This window comes from Eurypyga helias, unplaced genomic scaffold (genome assembly GCF_000690775.1).
Source record: "Eurypyga helias isolate BGI_N326 unplaced genomic scaffold, ASM69077v1 scaffold26582, whole genome shotgun sequence".
NCBI lineage: Eukaryota > Metazoa > Chordata > Aves > Eurypygiformes > Eurypygidae > Eurypyga > Eurypyga helias.
In genome coordinates, this window is record NW_010234461.1 from 5,287 (window position 1) to 16,913 (window position 11,627).

Genomic DNA, 11,627 nt, shown 5'->3' on the forward strand with positions numbered 1-11,627 from the left:
CGGAGCGTTAAACCTGCACAGCCCGGTAATGTCCAACCGAGACGGCGTAGACGCTCCAAAGGAGGCCTGGAACAGCGAGGGAACCGTCTGCAGAGCTCCTTCCTCCATCTCGGAGTTATTTGAATCCGTGTCAAATAGGAAGGGGGGAGTGTAGGAGGCGGATTGAACCTGGCAGTAAGCTAAATAAAGGTCATGTGCTAAAGGAATTCAGGTGGAATTTTTATCCTGGAAGAGGCATTTTGAAAGTCTGCCGACTGGTTGAGGACAGCAACAGGAGCTCCTGACAGAAATAGCTTTTCCCTCTCGGCTGTCTGTTGGTGGCCCATGACTTGTGAGCACACCGAGACCCCGCCGCTCAACAGGTGTGTCCCCATTACACAAATAAGCGTGGTTGGCCCCTGCGTTAGCTAGCTCTGCCACAGGGCCAAGGTTGAAAGCGGGGCTTAGCCACTGTGACCTATTTGTTTCTCCGCGTGACCCTTCCAGTCCGGCCCGAGGCAGGCTGGTGACAGCTTTTATGCAGATAGCAGGTTTTGTCCACGGAAGAGATTCAATCTCAGCAGGTCTCTGCAGACTTGCATTTCCAGATGGGCTCTTCAGCACTTACGTAGCAAAATGTGAAGGACTTTGGTGGGTTGGGATGCCCCATGCAGCTGGGAAAACACACAGTGTGAGATGTTGGCGTTCTCTTCTGTAACACGGTATGTGTTGTTGCAGGCACCGTGGTTTTGGCACATGCTGAAATTGTGGACAGCCGGTAGGAATCTCCCTGGGATGCAGTAAAGCACAGAAGCTCTTGCTACTGAAGAAATACTGTTTCTGGTGGCAAAGGAGTTTGGCTGGGGAGGAGATCGTCGAAGGCACAAACTGCTGGAGATGAAGGTTTAGGAGGAGACGTGCTTGGTCTCTGGCTAAACGATTCTTTTTGTTGCTTGCTTTTGGGGCCCAGGCCAGCGACTGCTGCAGTGGCTGAGGTCACCCGGGTCAGTTGCGTTGCGGGCTCGTAGTCCCAGTCTCTCACTTTGGCAGCTGGGAAGTGGGCTCCAGAAGGAATATTGTATTTCTTTTGGTAACTCTGCCAAGAAAGAGAGGAAATCTGTAATTTGAAGAAAATACTGTAACTTTTTTTTTTTCCTAGGGTGGGGTGAGGTAGGAAGGGGGAAATGAAAAATCCTTTATAATGCGTTGCTTGGGATGGCTTTTAACCTGGAAATGCCTCTCAGACTGCAAGAAATGGTCAGCTTCTCTTTCATAGTGTAGTGAAGCCTTTGTAAAGGGAGCTTCCATCAGAAGCGTGTGCAGTTGGAAATGTATGTTCCCTCACGTCATTCATTGCACCACGTAGTTTGGAGTCCCGGTAGAGTGCTTCTTGGATTAATTGGGCAATAACAAAGATAGCCTTGCGTGTTCTGGATGATGTGACTTTATCAGCTGTTGATAACTGTGATGCCCTAGCAGAGGTAGTAAAATGATGCACTCTGGGCTTTAAGAACATTTTGCTTGGATTCCATTGGGTGTTCTAATGCTGTGTTTGCTGGTTCCTTCATCCTGTGTGTCCTGTCATCCTTCTAGGATGTTGGGCTGTACTTAATTCGCTTTCTGATGAGGGGCTGTGTAGGTCCTGGTATAGAGAACGGTCCTTCCTCAGCGAGTCAGCCTTCTACAGTCTTGAAGTTCACTGTTGGGTGGCTTCTCCGAGAACGTGAATGCCAAGATCTTGATTTCACAGATCCCTTAAGCATGTATTGAATTTTAAGCATGTGGCTTAGTATGCGATGCTGGATTGCACAGTAGGGAAGGTCAAGGTATTCACTGGCTGGTGGACAGCGCTCCCTCCTCAGCATTTCATGTAGCGTTTGACTTGATGAGGTGGGTTGTTCTCCTGAATCCTTGGGTGTTCAAACCGGTTGAAGTGGGAGGTACTTGGTTAAGTCACTCAGTGTAGATGTGTGCTGTCTGTTGATTGTCTCAGGTCATCACAGAACAACTCTTCAAGATCTGCATGTATAGGCAGTGTTGATCATGATTGAAGCAAAATGGTCTTGGTAGGGGAGAAAAGGATCTCTTTTGTCAAAAGATTAAGTTTATACAGTGATACTCTCTTTAACTTTCTAAGATTTGGGAACAGCTCTCCGGCATCGCAGTGATGCTCATCACCTTTTTTGATGTATTCTGGGAGTTGCTCTGGGGGATGCTGTTGAGGAGGTAAATCAAATTATATCTCTGTGCTTGATTCCATCACTGGGCTTGATTTAACTTCTCTTCTGGTGTAGGGGATCAGATGTCTCTGACCAGTACTTGAAAACCATTGCGGTTCAGTCTCTGCTGCCCTGGTAATGGCAAAGGGGAGGGATGTAGCAGGCCAGTTTCTATGTCCCCTTTCTCATGGCCTCCCTTTTTTGCCTCTATTTTGAATAAATAAAATGTCTGGGAAATAAAAGGTGAAGCCTTCTAAGATGTGTTTAAATTAGCTGGATCCAGAATTGCAGTATGGAGGAGGCAGGCTGGAGGAATAATGTATCTATTATCAGTAAAACAAAGACAAAACAAACAAAACCTCCCAAAACCACACCAGACCTCCCCCATATAGTCCTCCCCACCTAACCCTTGCCGCTTCCGGACAGGAACTGTTGATCTGCGTGAGAGAAGGTGTCTGTTGCAGGAGTAGCTGCAAGGATGAACTGGTACTGTGGGCCAGGACAACGTGTGACTCTTCCGAAATGCCTCTTTCAGCAGCAGGAAGATCGAGGCCTGTCCCCCTGCTAGAAAAGTGACCAGCAGTGTAAGGTGGAGGCTGCTTTTTTGACCTTGGATTCACCTTTTTCAGAGCCTTGGAAATTACATCTAGTCTTGGTAGGGTTTGTGCGTTGAGCTCAGGATGTCTGGTTGGGCCAGTGCTTGCCAGGAGGGGGTTGTGGCATGAGTGCGTTTTCCATCACTCTGCAAGCTGGTGACTTCAAATCTGTATGTGGGGAGAGCTTAACTGAGGAGTGAGCGTGGGGAGGAGAAGTGTTTCGGAGTAATGAATGGAATTGGGTGTAGGCGGGGAGCCTGAACTCTGTCTGGGAGAGTAATAAGCAATGAGGGAGCTGCTGGACCTGTCCTGGCTTCGGTGCTGTGAATTCCTCATCTCGGATGCTGTCTGGCCCCACGAGCTTCTGCGAGTGGGCTCTTTAAAGATGGAATTCCTCTTCTTCCAGCCTAGGATAACTCGAGTGGTGTGTGGGGTTTTTTTTGTTTTGGTTTTTTTTGAGAGAGAGAGTTAGGAGAAATAAAGAGGTTCCTAAAATTTAGGGCTTCCTAAATTCAGTTTTATTTGGTGTGGCTCTACTGATCATAAACTTATAGTTGCAAAGCTTTCTAGGGGACAAAAAGCTTTTCTCTGTGTGGTTTTTGTTTAAAATGGGTCACATGCCCAGGAATGCAGTCAAATTATAATGGTGACTAAGTGCCGGAAAACATGGAGAAGGGGAGGGAAGGGTGAGCAGCAGAAAAGGACCCTGAGGCTATGGAAGCAAGGCTGGGAAAATGAGAATCTGGCCAGGCCCCAGGGTCAGGTTAGAGATTCCTACACCCATTAACAACCACAGGAGATGTTTATTTACAGGGAGCTAATCTTTGTTCCAAAAATGACAGAGTGCCCAAAAATCTTACTTTTGGGAAGTAGGTCGGGGGCACGGTAGAGATGGGAGGAGGAAACTGATGCCTGATCGGAACCAGACCCCATCTCTCCAGGATCTTCCCTTCATCCTGTGTGTCTGGGAACATTGGCTGTTGAGAAATGCATGGAAGGGGGATAAACTCTTGCCATCTAGTAAGTGGTTCACAACCCCTAGTTACAAAGGATAACTTCACAAGTTACTCTTCTGATCTTTTCTACCTAAGCAGCTCTACCAAGGATATTGAATAATTAAGTTTATGATATGAGAAAGACAGGAGCTAAAGCTGCCTTTCCGCCCCCTTCTTTAATCAACCTTGGCTTGCGAAAGCAAACCAGATGTTTAACAGCTGTTTGAACTGGGTATGTTCATGTAGGCTCTAAAGAGACCTTGGTCCCAGGTCTCTGTGGTACCTACCTTTTGTCACCTCTTGAGCTGTGTTGATCTTGGCTTGTCTTAGCTTGTCCTGAGAGCTTTGATTTGTATCCCAGCCACTGCTTATGAACTACAGTCTCTCTTTTAGTAACTTTGTCTGTAAGCAGAGAATTTTCCAACAGTGTAGAACTCTCTACCCTTTGGTGAGCTGCTGCAAAAGATAGTCCATCTTGGGTCATGAGTACATTGGGTGTTTATACAGATGAATACATTTTATTTTTAGTTTGAATGTGTCTTGATTTCTAATTATTGTATCTGGTTATGTGATTGTCGGGCAGGTGAGAGTCTGGAGCAGTTTCTTTACTAAGCTCTGGCTAGACACACTCCTCTGGCTTCTAGCTTGTGTTCTCCTGCCTAGCGTTCCCTCCATCTGCTCTTGTATGGTGTTGTCCTTACCTTAAGTGGCTTTGGTATCTATTAGAAGAGTGATGTCCTGCTTCTCTGGTTGCTCTCATAGTTTCTTTCTGTGTCATCTTGTTTTGATTACGTTTTGGCTGAACCTGTGTTGCACTCAGTGTATTAGATCAGGTCTTGATCAGATTTAAGGCATGTACACTAGTGGTCGTCAGGGATGGCTTTCTTTGCTGTGAAGCACCCCCTCTGCTCAGTGTTCCTCTCATATCAAGTGTCATGACTACGCTTGCTCTGGTGTGGCTCAGGCACCATCAACATTTGCCAGTTCATCGTTTGTGGAACCAGAGCGAGAAAATACCTGTGACCAGCTTGATTGTATTTGTTGTCCCTATGGCATCAGTCCTGGTTGTTAATCTCCTCTCTCTTCCTCTGTCTGCAGAGCGGCTGGCATTCCAGTGAAGGAAAGGGTGAAAGTATCTCAGAACTGGAGGCACGGACGCTGCCGGAGGGAGACGGTCCTGAAATGGAAATGCAAGCAAGTGGTTCCTTTCTCTTCTACTTTGTTTGGTGTCAGCTGCTGCAGAGCCTTGGGTTTGCTTCTGTGCCCTGAAATCAGATGTGTCCTCCTCCGTGTGATCCACAGGGCCTTACCAGTGATGTTGCTGGCCTGTTTTGAATGTTGCTGGCTAGCTGGATGTGGGGTAACTGGAGTTGCTGTCTTGCCCAGGGATTCACTCTGAAAGTCCGGAATTCCTCTCTTAAGAGCTTGAAGTTGGCAATATTCTGATCTGCACAGTTACAGTTAGATTTAGCAGTCTTGACTCCAGGCTTCAAACCATTATGTTCCTACCTATTGCTGTATACCATGAGCAATTGTTGAGAGTCCTGCTCTCAACAAGCATAGCTTGCTCCCAGACGTTGACTTAGGTGTCCTTGCAGAATGTGTGGGTTGTCTCCCGTGCTTCATCCTGGACATGGATTTGGATGTACAGATCTAAAATGCTAATTGCTATTCTTCTACCTCGTGCTTCTTCATTCACCTACTTTGTTTCCCTCCTTCACAAAAAAAAGCATGTCTGACGTTAATAAGAGGAGGTGGTTGTTAAATTCTTGCTTACAAAGGTGTACTCAGCTCTCAAAGCATAAGATAGGTCTCTTATCTGAATAGCACATCTAAATCTTCAGCCTTCACACCATCAGACAGAGGAAAAGTGAGAGACTATGGTTCCCTGAAGAACAGGGACCAGCTACTGAGCTTTCATGCCTTTCTGTGCTGTGTAGCTTGAAGCGATGGATAATGTGCCACTGCTTGCCTAAAATCCTGGGAACAGCTGTAACGAGCAGTGGGTTTTGGTGCAGGTTATATACCTGCCTTTGAAGTGCTTGCAACCATCTGTGAAGACAGGCTCTGTGGTTGTTAAAGATCATTACTATACCAGCTTCCCAAGTGAAAAGGCAGGGACTGATTTAATGAGGCCACCATCCAAACTGCATCCTCCAATTTTCATTTATCCTGCTTCAAATTTGTTATTTCTCCTTATGAAAAAGCCATAAAAAAAGGTAAAAAGCTAAGCTGCAGCAGGAGAGCCACAGAAACTGGCTGTAGTCTGGGTGAGCTGGATATTCACTTGCTTTTAGAGGACTGTGTAGGAGTGGAGGAAGGAAGAGAAAATCAAAGGCCGCTTTAAACCAAAGCTGTTGCTCCAAAGATGCCTCTTACTTTTTTCCGTGCGCATGGTCAAGTCCCAAATGACTGTTAAAACCTAGGCTCAACTGCTTTGTCCTGTGACTAAAAGTCTGTTATTGGAGATGAATGCAGGCAAGCAGGAGCCGTCTGTCTAATGAGCAACCTTGTCGTCTTGCTTGTTGCTAGTCCCTCCCTGTGCTGATGCGAGGTGTGTCTGTGTGCGAGTGGCTCTGCTGACGCAGGAAATCATGACCTCTGAGGATGAATGACCTGCATAAGAGAGAGACAGGTTTTTATGAGAAACCACTCTGCTTTCAAAACAGGTTGTTCTTGAATAGTTTGAAAACTGAAAGGCTCTGGTTTTGCTGAGTGCTCATGTGGGTATTGGTGCACTTGGCAATGACTGTGCAGAGTGGAGAAAATTCCATGCAGCCCTGCCCCATAGGACATCAGCCCTGTGTCTTTTTGTATCTGGCCTTGCTGTATCCAGAAGACCTATTTGTTGTTTCACCAGTGGCTAGATGAAAGGAAGATCTTGAGCAGAGCTCAGTGTCTAAGGGTGTTATGCTCTGTTTTCTGTGTTTTGTTTCAAGAATAAATAATTTTTTGATGACAGACTTGATTCAGACATTGCTTGAGTGTCTCCTCCTCTTCTTGGTCTTCCAGTAAGTGAAGCCTATTTTCCATGTCCATCTTGAAAATACTTTGGAACAGCTCCTTTAGCAGTCTGCTGCCCTTGGCCCGCAACCTGTCTGTAGGAAGCTGCCACTGTCCCACGGATAGCAGGGAGCAGAAGGGGTGTATGGGCTCTTCTGAAAGACAGGCAGCAGAAATCAAGAGGTTGCTCTGCAGTTGTTTTTGGCTCAGCAGTGGAAGGAGTGTGAATGTAGAAGAATACCTCCTCTACACGATGAACATGAAGTTCTTGGATAGCTCAGGCTTACCCTGCTGCTTTACGTACCAGGATGCAGAGTATGCAGGAGATGGAGGACTCTTTCTGTCTGTAGGAAGACCTGTGTCATTTGAAGTGATCCACTGAGACGTGTGTCAAACGGCGGCAGCTTGTGGTCTCTGCAGGGCACCAGCAGAGGATGTGCCGGATCAGGACTGAGTGTTTGCACCAAGAGCCTCATGGTGAAGGCTCTGTTGGAAATGCTCGGCGCAGCTCGCAAGTGACTAGTCCGGTTTATTAAAACATACTGGGCTTGTGAAGAGGGGTCAGGGAGCCTTAAGTATTTCCTATCTAAACTCACTAGACTCTTGGCCATCTTCTCTCTCAGAGATTCCATTCTTCCTTTTCCTCAGCTGTTGGTTAGAAAAATGCCAGCAATGCGAACTGCTTTGTGCTCCTGGAAGAGCTTCCCTTCTGAGCTGTGCTACTGTGTTAAGCCCTGCTTTTGCACGTGACCAGCAGCTCCAACTTCAGTTTTCTTGAGCAGATATTTGCTTTTGTTGATATGTTTACATACGCAATCTAGTTGGTGGGTTTTTTTCTTTGTGTGGAGTTTTTTGTATGTTTTATTTTCCTCTCCCCATCCCTCCACTCCCCCCCCAACCGGCTGCCTGTTTGCAGTTTGATGCCCTGGATGGAGATGGATGGCGAGTACCTCTACCTGTCTCAAGCAGAGAACATCCAGGCCTACCCGCTCTGTCCGGACGGTACAGGTGTGCAGCGTCACCCTCAAGCCATTTTCTCTGGACACCAAGAGGACGTATGTCGCTTTGTTCTTGTCAACTCCCACATCGTCAGTGGAGGGGGGTAAGTTGGGTGAATGAAGGAGCCCTGCAGTGAAGTTGGAAAAGTTTTGTGTAACTCCAGAGCAGAGGTGTCAATGTTTCTACACTGTATCCTCATGCTTGGCTGTGTTCAACTGCTGCTCCTTCTTCTCTTATGGTTGGATTCTGTCCCGAAAAAGCTTTTACTGCAGCAGTGGAGGGGCTGAGTCTCATGCTGCTGACCTTATAAAGTGTCCTTTTTGCTTCTGAACTTGTGTAGATGTCCACAGGATTGTTGAATGGGCATTGACTTGCCAGGCAATTCCGACTGATGTGCGATTTGAATCTCTTTCAGGTAGCTAGACTCTGTTCTAAAATGCAGAACTGCTGGTTAACTGGGACTGCAGTGGTGCATAAAGCTTTCTAGAGACAAGTACATGTTTATTAGATCTGCTGATATAATTGTGGAGAGGGGGAAAACTGCCAAGCATTCCAGCACACACGCTTCTCCAATTAATTTTGCATTTGACAGGCCTTTTTCAATTATATCAAATGACTGAACTGTTATTTGTAAAGTTTGAGCTATTAATATACAAAACACTTAAGCACAGAATTGGGAGGTGCAGCCATGGCTGTCTGCCCTGGATATCTTGAGACTCCCTGTGAACTGTAGCCCAAAATTCAGGTGAAAATGAAGGTGTGCATTTAAAATCCCAGTAACTGTATTAGTTGAGAAAAAGTCTGAATGTCTTTGTAGTTAATTCAAAGCACAGTGTCCTGCACAGCTGCTCTGAAATGAATGAAAAGCTGAGGCTTGGACATGGGTGAGAATGACCTCTCACTTGTTCCCTTACTCCAGCCATTCAGCATCCAGCCAAGGATTCCAGCAAGCTCGAAGCTGTAGGAGGAGGAATGGCTGCTCTGCTGATTTTTGCAGCTTAACAAAAAGAGGAGGATGGAAAGATAGCCAGGAAAATTTTCCTGTGCAGCAGATCAGGCTTTGACTGGCCAGATGTGGGATTGCAAGAGAACAGGTGATGTGTGAGGAGTGGAGGGTTAATAATGCTGCATGAGTTTCAGCTCCCATGAGGGATCAGTCCTGGTCTTCTTGAGGCACTCCTAAGCACTAATGGAAGGTGCGTGTGTCTGGGTGAGATAGAGCTGACAGACTCCCTGCCTGGGGGTTTGTTTTTCAGAGATGGAAATATTGTCCTTCACAAGATCCGTGGCTCCTACAGCGTCAAGTTCTCTGCGCATGAACAGGAGGTGAACTGTGTGGACTTCCAAGGTGGCCTCATTGTCAGCGGCTCCCGGGACAGAACAGCGAAGGTGAGCAGTGTTGTTCCAGCAGCTGCAGGTGCGGGAGGGGATCTCAGAGGTCTGGGGTCATGAATATTCAAGTGTCAGCAGGACTTTTGTGAGCCCTGTCTTGTGTGTCTGCAGGAGCAGCGCTGGGTATCTTGGTGTAGGCTCCTGTCTCTGAAGATGCTTGCTGTGCTGGGCTTTTAAAAAGGAGATTTTGCAGTACTTTGACAATGGCTGCTGGTTTAAACTAAGAGGTGCAGGAGGTGGCAGCTAATGTTTTGCTTCTTTCATTATACATTTATCTAACACCATAGTGGAGTTCCGTGCCAGTTAGTCTGTAATTTGCTGTATGTATCTCAAGCATAGCCTTGCTGCTTCACATGCTCTCTGTTGTATATTTGATCTCTTCAAGGCATAGCAGTATGTCTCTTCCAGATCTGTAGGGTTGTGGTCTATTTATTTGTGGGTTTTGGTATTTTGGCGTGTGGGTTTTGGGGCTTTTTTTAATGGTTCTTGGTTTGCAGTCAGGAGTGAAGTTAGGCTGTGAATACTGTTAGCTCCTATTTTTCTCCTTCACTGGCATCACTGAATCCTGTCACATAATTTTTGACTGTTTCTTTTTGAGACAGGACCTTGTTGATTTTTGTGCCTCTGGGTCTGGGTGGCAGTGCACTGTTGCTACCCGGACCTGGAGAGTTGTTCTCCTGAGCTGTAACCAACTCTGCTTTAGTGGTTTAGGAAACTCCCGCTAGCATGGTGCGGTACTTGTAGCATCTTCACAGCCACTTGTTCCATTGCTGGTAGTGGTTGCTGTGTGTTGAAAGCTTTGGCTGTTGCTCAGAGCAGGCTGATGGATACTCTTGGTCCCTGGTGCCTATCGCAGAGCAGTAATGGAGGTGGGAGGAAATACTGCTATTCCTGTTCTGCAAGAGGGGAAGTTGGAGCAAAGACAGACTTAAATGTCTCTTTCAAGGTTTTGTAGGGAGTGTGTGGTAATGGGTAACTGTTTGACAGGCTGTTGAGCAATATGAGCTCATATTCCCATTGGTCCCTCCGATTGGGTGTACTCCTGGGTGAAATCACTCCTGAGTAGAGCAGCGTTTGGATGCCGAAGGCACTCTTGGGGATGCTCCTTGCCTCCTGGGAGCGAGGCCTTGATGCTGCTTTGTCTCACACTTAATTAAGGATTCTCCCCTCTCTTCTGTGGAGCCTCTTTGCTGACAGAGGCTTGCTGCTTCCCTAGCAACTAGGGGACAGACCACCTCAAACTGGGGAACAAATTCCTGAGGGCTAGAGGGGAGTTTAAGGCTGTTTTTCTTGGAACTAGTGTGTGATCTTGCCCACCCAGTGCTCCCCATAGCATAGGCTCTAGGGATGTTCACCTCATTTTTTATCATCTCTTTTGTAGGCTGCTTTGTTTGTGCCAATGAGGCTTTTGGAAGCTGGAAGGGAATCCCTACCAGCCTTTTAAAGGGCTCTAAGTGTCTAAGCTATTGAGGGCTCTGCTGAGTGTTGATTAGGACTAAGCCCTGAAGAGCTGCTAATGTACATTCCTGTGTGATAGGCACCAGATAGTGTGCTCTGAGCAATATTTTTAACCTCTAGGAGATAGGGATGCCTTAAAAGAGTTAAGCTTTTCTGCTGCTTTTGCTGACACTAGGTGCTAAATTCCCCGCTGACAAGAATAGCCTGCAATCCTGGGCATTATCAACAAACAAACAAATAGGGCACTCCCAGCTTTGAAGTCTTGAAGTGAAACGCTGGGGGTCAGTTACAGAGAACTGGGGGGCTCGAGTCCTGTGGGCCAAGAATGAGGGGAAAATGAGGGCCACAGGCAGAGGCCCCAGAAAGAACCTGGGTGACTTCATTAGGACCCAGAAACAAAGGGGAGGTGTGTGGTGAACTGGTGGTAGGGGATGTGCATGTATGCACAGGTGGGAGAGGGAAGAGATTCACTCGCGTTGTCAGTGAGCAAGGGGGGTCTGTTTGAAAATAGCCCGGGATACACTTGAGAAACATGGTTGAAAGGGAGTGGGTTTATAAAAAAACTTATTTTACAGGACAGCAAACGATCAGTTTCATAGATGATATGAATGGAAGTTTTCCAAGGATGGTACAGTCTTCCCACACTGTGCAGAGAACAGCAGAGATTTGAACATATCCCACTTCTTGTTTAAGTACAAACGATGAGAAGTCTGCGTTGAGTGCTGCCCGAGAGAGCATGTGGTGATGGGGGTGCTCGCTCTGTTACCAGTGGGACGGAAGGTCGTACTCCTAAGCTGAATCTTCCTGTAACTTTAAGTGCTTGTTTCTGCTGGTGATTGAAGACTCTGCTCCTCAAACATAAGTGATGAGGTTTCAGGGAGAGGACCTCAGGGAAGGCGAGCATGGCAGTTTTGGCAGTTCTTCCAGCACAGCATTAGCAGCGTGCATCCTACCTTCTGAGCTTGCACCCTCAGCAAGTTTGCCGA

The 11,627-nt window shown here is 46.9% G+C and overlaps 1 protein-coding gene across 1 annotated transcript; it reads left to right on the forward strand.

The window, feature by feature from the left end:
- The first annotated feature begins 324 nt into the window (after positions 1–324).
- LOC104505734 (F-box/WD repeat-containing protein 4-like) lies at positions 325–9,320 on the forward strand. Its single transcript, XM_010146426.1, has 5 exons — positions 325–362; positions 4,888–4,983; positions 7,709–7,894; positions 9,048–9,208; positions 9,295–9,320. The coding sequence occupies exons 1-5, from the start codon at positions 325–327 to the stop codon at positions 9,318–9,320; spliced, it is 507 nt and encodes a 168-aa protein (XP_010144728.1).
- Positions 9,321–11,627: the final 2,307 nt, after the last annotated feature.

Bases quoted from the DNA above. Each gene is read 5' to 3' on its own strand.
- LOC104505734 (XM_010146426.1), top strand. From the start codon at position 325: ATGACTTGTGAGCACACCGAGACCCCGCCGCTCAACAG. The intron at 363-4,887 runs GTGTGTCCCCAT...CTCTGTCTGCAG, and splicing joins GAGACCCCGCCGCTCAACAG to AGCGGCTGGCATTCCAGTGA. The intron at 9,209-9,294 runs GTGCGGGAGGGG...GTGTGTCTGCAG, and splicing joins TGTTGTTCCAGCAGCTGCAG to GAGCAGCGCTGGGTATCTTG.